Source organism: Liolophura sinensis, chromosome 12 (assembly GCF_032854445.1).
Source record: "Liolophura sinensis isolate JHLJ2023 chromosome 12, CUHK_Ljap_v2, whole genome shotgun sequence".
Classification (NCBI taxonomy): Eukaryota; Metazoa; Mollusca; class Polyplacophora; order Chitonida; family Chitonidae; genus Liolophura; species Liolophura sinensis.
Genome location: NC_088306.1, coordinates 28473940 through 28485874, shown reverse-complemented (window position 1 = coordinate 28485874; position 11935 = coordinate 28473940). Strand labels below are relative to the sequence as shown.

Genomic DNA, 11935 nt, shown 5'->3' with positions numbered 1-11935 from the left:
TAGCACAGCTATTTTAGATCCTTACCCTATTTTTTTATTTTTGGGACACCAGGCCTGCTCTTTTTAACCAATATACATATTAATTGTGCAGGAATATTTAAATTCTTGTTTTCACATGCTTAGTACACTTAATGACCAACATGTTTCTGTCTTTACTTTGCCAAAAAACTGAGAGCGAAATGTATCCTTTTCTTTCAGCAGTACTTGTCCTAAAAATGAGAAGAAATAGGCTATGTCAATCTTTTTCTTCCTCTTCAGATTGACCAGCTTAATGTGGAGACCAATCAGTTGATCGAGAAGAGAATGCGCAGTAATGACCCCATAGATGACAAACTCTCACTCTTCAGACAACAGGTAAATATTTATTTATTTCTTTCACATTGTTGTCCAGAATATTTCCTCATATAAAACAATGGGAAGTATCATGATGAATAATAGTCAAGATTAGTACACTCAAAATTGTACACTCATTAAAGTGAGCATTGAAGGCTGTGACTTTTTTCTTTCTATTTTTTTTTGTAACAGACCGTAAATCATTTTTACTTGGGACACTCTCTCTGAAAGAAAAATTCATCTTGATTGGGGACTGTTCTACTTAAACCAACAACTGTTATGATGCAAACCAAGCAACTACGTCCCTTCCATGTGCCTTAGGTTTCAGTATCAGTTTTGCTAATTTTATAAGCCGTACCAGATTTCATTGTTGTTTTACACGCAGAATAAATTCTTGTTAATATCCATTTTTAAAAAAAATATTTAGCATCTACTTTGCCCATAGAACATAAACTAATATTCATCTCACACCTAATCCGAATAAACATTTTTACTCATCAGTAGAGCGAAAACCAACTAAGCGCCTCTTTCAGTACTGCTCTTGGTAGGTGCGAAAGTAATCTCACATACATGTATAGTGATAATCAATCCCCCATTGTTTTAATCTCTGATCCAGATTACGAGGATTAGCGACATCGCAGGAAACAAAAGAGGATTAAAGCCACCCTTGATAATACCTGTGTGACGTGCTTGAGTAATTTCAACCATATCATAACTGGAAATTAGCCTTAACAGTTTTAAATTTTTGCTTGATTAAATGCGCCAAAATTAATTCCCATGAACCCATTTTAGAAGAAAATTTGCGAAAATAATGAGTATACAGCATTTAAGCGAAAACACTTCATATGGCTGATCTGTTGAGTTGTTTCTGTTTCCAGGCCGCCATAATTAGCCACAAGAAGGAGGCGGCGGCTGTGTCGCTCCGTGAGGCTCGGGAAGAGTACAATAAAGCCCTTCAGGAAGCTGACGACAAACGAGAGCTTGTCAAGGATGTTGACGGGGGAGAAGTTCTCAAGGGGGAAGATGTGAGTTACCTCCCTTAACTCCCTAACGCTTCTAGGGGGCAGGCAACTGGCACACTTGTAGCAGACTTCTGTCATTCCAGTAACATTCCCTTAGCTGTACATGTGTGTTTCTGTAGGGCATGATTGTCAGGTTTTGGATATTATGGCTGCATATATTAATAGGCCAATGTACGTGTTGGGCAAACATGTCTAGTGAAAGGAAGTTCACCCTGACAAACTGCCAAACTCAAAAAAAAGTTCGGCTGTTTGAAAATGGAACATGCATAGTTGAATTAACTCTTGATTTAATTGTCTGTCGTTTTGCTATTTTTGTTTTGTTATTTGCTATTTTTATTTTGTCATGCCTAATCACATACACTGGATTAATGCAAAGTTTTTCAACACCAAGGGTAGATGAGAGCTAAGTTTTGTGATGTAACCAGAGTCTGGTATCAGATATTCAGATTGTATTATTCGTTAAGTCTCATTAGATTCGTATAAGGCTATTACTTTGTTTTTATTCTGAACCTCATCTGGTCTGATTGCTTGCAGATGCATTTATCTAAGTAATTTAATGCCTATATGTTGTGTGCATTAAAGACAAATCTGTATGAAATGGATTTAACTTCACCTTAGCCTGTCAGTGTTGTTACTGTGGCACAGTTGAATGATGTTTTCGTGTCGTATGAATTGTCTCCAGGTTTTGGTGTCTTATGAGTTGACTCTAGGTTTTGCTGTCTTATGAGTTGACTCTAGGTTTTGCTGTCTTATGAGTTGACTCTAGGTTTTGGACTTGCTGTCTTGTGAGAGTTGGCTAGAAATTTTTTAATGAGCTGTCTTGTACGAGTTGACTCAAGATTTTGGACAAGCTGTCTTGTGACAGTTGGTTGATGGATGGGTTGACCTTTATTCCTTGAAATTTGTTACTTAAGATTTTGACTTGGGAAGCATGGATGTAAATCAGGAATTTCTGTATCGCATTTTCAGTTTGAAATTCAGGTTATGGTTTTTCTTTTCAGTTTAAGCGATACGTGAACAAACTGCGAGGTAAAAGCACCATCTACAAGAAGAAGAGACAGGAACTGGCAGAAGTTCGTGCTGAGACTGGCGTTTTGTCACGGACAGAGGAGATTCTCAAACAGCAGGAGAACAGCATAAATCAGCAGCTCGTGAGTTATCCCCCCTGCATGGGAGGTTTTCTTTGTTATATACATGTACTATATACCACACTTAGTAAAGTGCTAATAAGGATATCGAAATATTTGTTTATGAAAAGAATTGAAGAAAAAAAAGGGAAGAAAAAGTTATGATTCCTGGCTGGAAGGTGTGATGAGTTACAAAAAGGGTTTTGAGAAACCAGTGACATAAAATCTGTTTTCATTGATTCAGTGCCCTTTTATGTCTGATTTACAATGTGACTTAAAAACATGTTTGTATATGGTTTGGACATAAACTGTACTTTGAAAGAAGCAGGCATAATATGCATGTTTTATCTGGAAATGTTAGGGAAGACAGATGAGCATTTGAAAATGTCCTTCACTATGAAGAAGTGCAAGAACATCAACAGTATCCTCCATAGTTACAAACAATTATTCATACACTTTTATCTGAAATTCTTTTGAAAAAAAAAGATTTTTTTGCACCTTTAAAGGCTTATAAATTACGATACGGCCCTGACCGTCCCATTCTGTGAATGTGCTGTTTTCAACTTGTGACCTTTCAGGGTGTGCTGGAGAAGAAAAAGGGTGTGGCAGGATACAGGGAGACACAGGAGGAGCTGGAGAAAGTGTCCTCCGTCAAGAGTGAATATGACGACATGAAAGGCAAGACCCTGGAGGATATGTCAGAAATGGTGCGGCAGCTTAATGCTACCATCGCCCGCAAGAAGGGTGCCCTGGCACCCGTGATTAAAGAGCTCCGGCCGATGCGGCAGAGATGTCAGGTATGTGGATACAGCGGCGAGATTGTGAATCTACGTAAAGGTCTTCATGAATGCTGTTATTGTCAACAAAACTCGTAAAAGCGATGGGATTCAAAAGTTTCCTTTTCAAAACTGAGACCCACTGTTACTGTTCACAGGGCCTTGGTGACAAAGCACTTGACAATGCTTGTGTGCACGTTGCACATGAAAAGATCTGCCTGTAACTTGCCAAAGGTTAATGGTTTTCCCTAGACACTTTCTAGACACTCTTGTTTCTTCCACCCACAAAGCTGACCGCCCTGTTTTTTATAAGCCCACATATCAAACCTTGTCTACCAGCAGCTGGAAAATAAGATGTGTCTTATGCATATGTTTGCTGCTTTTCAGGAGCTAACTGTGTTGTACGAAGACAAGAAGGCAGCCTATGACACATGCTCTGCTGGACTAGAGAGTAACCGCTCCAAGCTAGAACAGGTCAGTATTAGCTGGTTCTGCAGGAATAGAGAGTAACTGTTCCAAACTGGAACATGTCAGTATTAGCCGGTTCTCCTGAGATTGAGTGATACTGAATATCAGCTTCTGTGCTGTAAGTTTACTTGAATAAAGATTTTATTTGTGCATGACTGTAGAAATAATATTTTTATCTTTAAATGCTTATTTTTAAAGGGCACTGATGATTTTTTCCCTGTAGCAGTGTAGAATTTAACTTTTGATCTTCAGGAAGTGCGCACTCTCCATGAAGAGGTATCTGCCGAGGAATCGCGCTACCATTATCTAAACTGTATGATGGCGATTATAAAGATCCAGAAACAGAAGATTGATGATGAGATGAAGGCCTACACCTCATCTGACCCTCAGGAGAAACGGCGAACTTTCAGGTGGGATGTTTTCTGTGTTTGATCTCTAGGGTCCTCACAAGTCACTTGAAAGTACTTGAATTTTGTTTGAAACGTTTTTCAAGAGCTTGATATTGTTTAGGGATAAATCCTTGTAAATACTTGATTTTTCAGTGTCAAAAATCATTTTGCTTTATGTTCAAATTGACTTCTATGTATAAGCTACCAAAATGCTAGAGTACTGTTTGTGAAGGTTTGTGCTTGAACTGAATGAACAGTTATTGAACGTTTTGAAAAATAAAGGTTAATAGATCCTTGAAAGTCTTTGAATAACATTTTCTGTGACTGTTGGGAAACCAGCATATTGCAAATTTCCAATACATATAGGTAATGCTGCGGCGCCTCATGCAAATTGCCATACATGGACCCTGGTCTTGCATGTGTCAAATACACCCACCTTTTACATGTGACCTCATTATGCACCCTAATTTCTCAACCTTTTCTCATAAGGAAGAGCATCTTTCAATGAGATTTCTGCACATTTTTTATTGGAATTTGAAGACAAAACTAGATTGAATGGGTTGGCCAATTTCAGGGCTTTACAAAAAGTGTATTATTTAACAGTTTACGCACAGAAAAAATTAGTCAGATGCTAATAAACATCTTGCAAACATGCAAAAAGGTTGAGGAATTACTGTTACCATTGTTATTATGCTTGCTACTAAGTGTTCAAAAATAAATGATCAAATATGTATTCAGTTTTATTTTTCTTCTGCAGGGAAATGTACACCAAGAAAATACAGGAGCAAGAAAATTTGGGAAAGGGATTGCGTGAGAAGCAGAAAACTGTGCGGGAGCAGCATGGTCCGAATATGAAACAGATGAAGATGTGGCGAGACTTTGAGAGCCTCATGGCCTGCAAGAGGAAGTGTTTTGACCAGGCGAGGGCTGGTGGGGGGATGGACGGAGCCGGGTTGACGTACGGAGAGCTCCCTGCCCCTTCAATGCAAGAAGAGGACAGGCTGGTGCTGTAGTGATTTCTGCCTATCTTGGCACTGTCCCCAAGTTTTAGTGATCCAAGGTTTTGGAATTGAACTTATGTTTGACCATATGTTTCTACTAGATTCTTGGGTTACTCCATGTGCATGTCCTTTTCATGATCTCTGGATTTTATCTACCTTGTTGGCAGGTAGATGGTGGCATTTCCAACTCCACATCGCCTGTAGACGATGTTTTGGTTACATTATTGGTATCTCTAACCTATTCAGCTGACATTGTCCACAGGTATGTTCTGTCCACATTGCCTGAAGGCAATGTTCTGTCCACATTGCCTGAAGGCAATGTTCTGTCCACATTGCCTGAAGACGATATTCTGTCCACATTGCCTGAAGGCGATGTTCTGTTCATATTACGTGTATCTGTAGGGCCCATTTCTGTATTCTGCCTTGACAGGTCCTGTTCTGTCCACATTGCCTGAAGGCGATGTTCTGTCCACATTGCCTGAAGGCAATGTTCTGTTCATATTACGTGTATCTGTAGGGCCCATTTCTGTATTCTGCCTTGACAGGTCCTGTTCTGTCCACATTGCCTGAAGGCAATGTTCTGTCCACATTGCCTGAAGACGATGTTCTGTTCATATTACGTGTATCTGTAGGGCCCATTTCTGTATTCTTCCTTGACAGGTCCTGTTCTGTTCCCTTCACATTACTCATAAGGCCTTTTCTGGCTACATTATTGGTAGGCTGTATTTTGTCCACATTTTCTGAAGACCTTATTCTGTCTGAATCATATTGTCTGCCAGCCCTTTTCTCTGTACATTTTCCAAGGGCCGTAAGCCTTCTAAGCCCTATTTAATTCCCATTATGTATAGCCCCTACCCTAGCCATAGACCCTATCTTATTTACATTATCTGTAGGTTTTTGTCCAGGTTATCTACATTCCTCATAGCTTCTCACAGAAGGCATTGTACTGTCCAGTATTCTGGCCGTGTTCTGTTTAGCTTGGTACTATCTGCAGGTTTACTTTAGGTATTTAAGCCTCTATTGTTTTTTCAATACTGTGTTAACCCTGTCTAAACTTTCTTCTGTTTGTGCTGTACAAATCTCCTCCAAACTTGTATTTGATGCATTCCACTGAGCTTTCTACTGAATGGTTGAATTCCGTCCATTACTGAATGACAGTCTAACTCAGTTTGAGACATTGTGATAATGAGCACATGTAACGACAGTACATGTAACAAGTATACATGTAACAACAGCCGTGTTTCGATGGAGAGAAAAACAGCTCATTTTTTCTACTGTTTTAAACTCTAAATAATGTTGATCCCATCACTGTGATGTCTGATCGATCTGTGACAATAGATTGTGTCCATGACTTCATGAAAGTGAAGCCTATTGAGATTGCTTTTGTTTTTCATTCAAATTATGTAATTTAAGTAGAAGGAATAAAAATTTTAAAAAAAGGACAAAACAAAATTATGAGGCTCACTGGCACTGGAATAAGTCTTCATGCATGTAAGCAGAATAATTCGAAACACAAGTTGTTGTTAGAAATTGTTAAATTTTATGTCTTATCCACGTTGATGTATGAACTGTAAATTACATCTATTTCAAAAGTGAGAAGTGTTTGTTTTCAGTCAAAATGCGAAAACAAGACTCCCTACAAACATATTCGCTGTTAAGTGAATTTTAAAATATACTTAAAATGATTTTAAACTGGCTTCTACGGTTTTACGTGGGAAGGTCTACCAGCAACCAGCGGATGGTCAGGAGTATACCCCAGACTCCGTCTATTTTCTTCCCAAGATAATATTGGCGGCCATCGTAATATACTTGATTTATTTATTTATATGACTGGTGTTTTACGCCGTACTCCAGAATATTTCACTTATACACATTACATCATGAGAGGAAACCGGACAGCCCCAGGGGAAACCAAAGACCAACGCAGATGGCTGGCAGACCAGAGCGGAAGCCCGGATGGGCTGGACTTAAACTCACAGCGACCGCATTGGCGAGAGGCACTCGGGTCATTTCGCTGCGCTGGTGTGCTAACCACCTCGGCCACGGAGTCCCCCGCAATGTTCTTGAATACTTTGTAAAACTCTAGTCTTTATAAATAAATGAAATGATCTTGGCCTTAGCAATTTCGCTCATGAACGTCTCTTATCAACAATACCATTAAAGATACATGTATCATAGACGAACCTGCGTTGCTTTTTGTAGAGATTGTCCCGGCCAAGCGGTAAAGGTTAATGCCATTCAGCCATGTGTGAACGTTTGTAAGTGGTATGATGTTCTTAGGGGATTACTTGTCTCCAACCAATTTGACATACGTCTGTACGTCACGTATGTGGGAAGCTTTCTTAGGTTTATGCCACGAGCCAGCGGGTTGATCTGAGCATTCCGGTAGGGCACGCTACACGAGTCCTGCATGATGCGTGGGAGTGTCATTCACCAATAGTACAGCAGAGAAACTGAGGGAAAATTAATTGCTGTCATTGTTGCTATCATTCACTTTCATTAATTAGAGCCCTTTAGATCGCTCATTCATAGACCTCCATGTTTATTTGTATATCCACACACATAATTATATCAAAGTATGTAGAATGCGGGCTGTTCTACATTTTTTTTTCGACTTGAGCTCCTGCAATTCCTTGATTTATTTATTGGATTTGTGTTTTACGTCGCACTCAAGAATATTTCACTTATACGACTGCGGCTAGCAGTTTGGTGAAAGGAAACCGGGCAGAGCCGGGGGAAACTCACGACCATCCGTAGGGTGCTGACAGACCTTCCACGTACGGCCGGAAAGGAAGCCATCATGAACTGGAGTTGAACTCACAGCAACCACATTGGTGAAAGGCTCTTGGGTAATTACGCCGCGCAGGCCAGCTAACTGCCTCGGCCACGGAGGCCCCTGCATTTCTTTGAGACATTCGCTAACAGTGTTATATAGCAATCAACCCACCTCAGCAATAAATCTTCGTCCGATGCGTTACAAATGGGACACTTTTCAATCGCCCAGTGTTAACCTGCGCATTCCATAATTGCACGAATTCCTTGGAAACTTTCAAGTGAATTTATGTAATTCCAACTCTCAGAAGAAGTATTAGATGAGTAATCTCAAACGCACATGGGGGCCTCCGTGGCTCAGTCGCTTAGCGCGCTAGCGCAGCGTAATGACCCAGAAGCCTCTCACCAATGCGGGCGCTGTGAGTTCAAGTCCAGCTCATGCTGGCTTACTCTCCGGCCGTAAGTGGGAAGGTTTTTCCAGCAACCTGCGGATGGTCGTGGGTTTCCCCCGGGCTGTGCCCGGTTTCCACCCACCATAATGCTGGCCGCCGTCGTATAAGTGAAATATTCTTGAGTACGGCGTAAAACACCAATCAAAAAAAAAAAAAAAATCAAACGCACATGTCCTGGAAACACAGCTTACAGCATATGTATATACATGTAGCTAAGTACCGTGTATACTTTTCCAAGATTTCTCGGTATTTGTTGCTTGGTTACGTATTTCTGTTCAAAGAAATGTGTGCAAGAAGCTGAAGGGTCCGATGGAAAGAATCTTTGTGGAATCGGATACAGGACGCCATTGGCTCTGCTGACGCCATAATTACTCAAAACGAAAATTGCGAGTTAGGAAAACTGCCCTAACTGTATGTTTTTTGCCATAATATGGGCCATACAGTACGTCATAGTGTCTTACATATCACTGACGAAAGGCAATTTTGATTGTGACTTTGGGGCCATTTTACAAGGACACGTTGCTTAATGTATAGGAAATAAGTTAAAAGAAACAGAGTATGTACCTATAAACCAACATGACTACTGCCTGGTAAATGAATGGCTATCAGTGCTCGTATTTATCAATGCTCTTATAAACTTTCATCATAAATTGCAAATGCTTAAAAAAAAAAGAAAAAAAACTCAGGACATGAAAGAACTCGTATTGTGATTGGGAGATTGTTCTGCAGAAAAAAATTTCTCAGAGTAAAACAATTTAATTGTAACTGTGCTTGAATTTTGGATTTAAGTCAGTACATATTATAAATATGGTTCCTGACAATCAAATCCAAAATTATGACTGTTAAATACAACTATAAACTTGCTTGCGACTTTCATTACCGGAGGCTGGAGAGAAGAGAAGTATAGACGGTTGCTAGGAAAGATCAACTATATGAAGCATGCTTGTGGAACTCATTTTTGCGATCTAAATTTCCTTTGTTATATTTTGTGATCAGGAGGATTATCGATCTGTACTGTACATGAATACAACCGTCCCGCCCGGAGAGTAGAGACAATGTGATAGATGACAAATGCTCACACGTGAAAGCGGTGAAATTCGCCCTCTTGTCAGTTTACCTGAATTAGGGTTTTATTCTAGATGTCCATATAAATGCTTAACTAATAGCAGCATAGACGCCTCCAACCCCAGCATGACGGCTTAAAGCGTAGGCCAACTCGAAAGGCTTGGTATTTTGTTTCATAATATGGAGTTCAGGATGTGGCCTAACATATGAAGTACAAAAAACTGTCTCGGCTTTCTTCTTTAAGTATAAAAACGGCTTTAAACCACAGTTTTCTAAAGCGGTCAGGTCATGTCAACGTGGTCACGTCAACGGTGATAGCATTCAAAACAACTCTCATTGACGAAAAATACGCATTAAATACACGCAGGGCTTACTATTATGTGGCATTATTTTTGATATATCTTACTTCATTTTCCTTAAAACCATACTCTTCGTTTCGTAGTACCTTATCCGGTATGAGAATCCTTTAACAGCAGTTGGTTAGATGTCACTGGGTCTAGAATGACGAATAATGCTGTGTTGATTGACCGTCAGAGGTAATGACAGTGATCACGGCTGTTAAACTTTTGGGAAACAGATATACAGACCGGGAAAATCACTGAGCAAGGGTCAGTGAAAATCACTGAGCAAGGGTCAGTGAAAAAAACAGAGCAATGGTTATCAAAAGTAACGCTGATTAGACCAAAGACCTAAAAATCGATGACCGTAATCACAGCCATTGAAAATGTAAACGACTGTGCAGACGACCCTTCAGAATTAACAACAGTGGCCACTGCAGTCAAATCCGTAATTTATTAATTAATTTAATTTGCCAGTTTTCCGTGTTCCCTGCCAAAGGCTCTGCCCTGACTTGACAGTTGTTGGTAACAGACGTCGAACGTTTACATCTGTCGCTGTCAAACTATTCGAAAACTTTTAACTTCAGAGTTCCAAGAGGGAGTCAGTTCAGGCTGCTATCCCATGCTTTCTTGAAAAGTGACCATTATTAATTTGGGTCTGTCCCTCTGTTTGTGTGTCTCGTTTCGAATACGCGTGCACTATGTATAGGACATTACAGCGGTTGTGAAAACCAGTCACAACATTTCTCAGTTTAAGTTTCGCATATTTTAAATTAGTTGGTGTGCGTGCAAAAAATTATGCTCCAAATATATTTTCCAAATCTGGTAAAGTTTGTCTGTGGCTTCCTTTTTAAGAAGCCTCAGCCCCGGCTTCATACCTGCACAACTGGTGTGGAAAGTTGTTTTGGAAATGTGCCATTGTTCACATGAAATTCTTCTTGGTTTACAAGTGGTATACCAATGTCGAACTAAACGCGTAGATATCATATATGTGTCACAATAACTTCCTATTTTCATTCCTGTTTCACCTACACATTTGCCTTCATTTTTCACAACACAACAATATTGCACTAAAACTTAGTTAACGCTTGTTTTGGTCTCGCGTTACATGGAAAGTCGGCCTTCATGTCACTTTTTAGCCAGTTGGGGAGATTTTGGTCTGACCTTACATGACCACTATACTGAGTCGTTGACAGTAGACAGTTAGTATACAAACGGGTTGATTTTTGATTGGATGAGCTAGGACTTAGAGATAAAAGCATTTGCCTCGCGGTTGAAATGTGCATTTCATACCAAACCTATCTGTCATTTAGTTGTCATAACTTTGGCATTTTCTCTCGTCAGGTAAGGTGCTGTATGCCATGAAATCAGCTGCCGTATTCGACCGATTCTTTCGTTTCGGCAGTTCATACAAAATCTATCTGCTATTTAGCTCTCATAACTTTGGTGTTTTCTCTCGCCCGGTCGTTCTGTCCTGTACAACTGAACATAGAAATACTGCCTGTCAGTGATGAACAGCTTGTCCTGTTCTGTTGCTATCCCAGTCTGGAAAGCTCCACGCGACATCTGCAACGCGGAACATAAAAACTCTCTCCGACACTGCTGCTTTTTATGTGTGTGTGGGTAGAATCACGTGGTGTACAAAGGCTGACTGGTGGTGTTTGATAAACATTTACCCAGCTGCTTGCATTCCACCAGTAGGCTATATGGTCTTTTTGCGCCTAGCACAATGGATAACAGAATTCCCTATCGATCAGTGAGGAGCACAGATTCCAGACGCATGTCGAGCGATCTTTAGCGAAGAAATCGTGAGGTTAATGCAATGATAGGTGATGTGATCGTGTTTTTTTTTTCAGTGCTTGGCGAAGTTGTTTGCATTGCTTCTGAAAATAGAATTGGAGCTTACTGGTATCGTAGTCGACTTCTGGAAACTGAAAAGGTATTGAGAAAAGTTGTATGTGGAGTGGAACTCCGATGGCATAAGGCATGTATAGACCCTTGAGCCTTCGTCACATGGTTATTACAAAGGTCTCCAAATACATTAGTGTGGGACGTGTCTGTTTTGTTGTGTATGTACATTCATTTTTTATCGTGAATGTGCATGTATATTTTTTCTATTTGTTTAGCGTACACTGCTTCACTGAGGACGTGTATATTAAAAATTATCGTCTTGGAACAAGCTTCAGATAAAT

General features: G+C 40.1%; 1 protein-coding gene across 1 annotated transcript; it reads left to right on the top strand.

The window, feature by feature from the left end:
- The first annotated feature begins 229 nt into the window (after positions 1-229).
- On the top strand, positions 230-6684 carry LOC135479272 (intraflagellar transport protein 81 homolog). The gene is made up of 7 exons (XM_064759088.1): positions 230-354; positions 1212-1358; positions 2357-2506; positions 3061-3279; positions 3646-3732; positions 3979-4136; positions 4873-6684. Exons 1-7 carry the CDS (start codon positions 304-306, stop codon positions 5126-5128), a joined length of 1068 nt encoding a protein of 355 aa, XP_064615158.1. The 5' UTR covers positions 230-303; the 3' UTR covers positions 5129-6684.
- Positions 6685-11935: the final 5251 nt, after the last annotated feature.

Excerpts from the sequence above, each read along its gene's own strand:
- LOC135479272 (XM_064759088.1), top strand. The coding sequence starts at position 304 with ATGCGCAGTAATGACCCCATAGATGACAAACTCTCACTCTTCAGACAA. Across the intron at positions 1,359-2,356 it reads AAGTTCTCAAGGGGGAAGAT|TTTAAGCGATACGTGAACAA; the intron begins GTGAGTTACCTC and ends TTTTCTTTTCAG. Across the intron at positions 3,733-3,978 it reads ACCGCTCCAAGCTAGAACAG|GAAGTGCGCACTCTCCATGA; the intron begins GTCAGTATTAGC and ends TTTGATCTTCAG.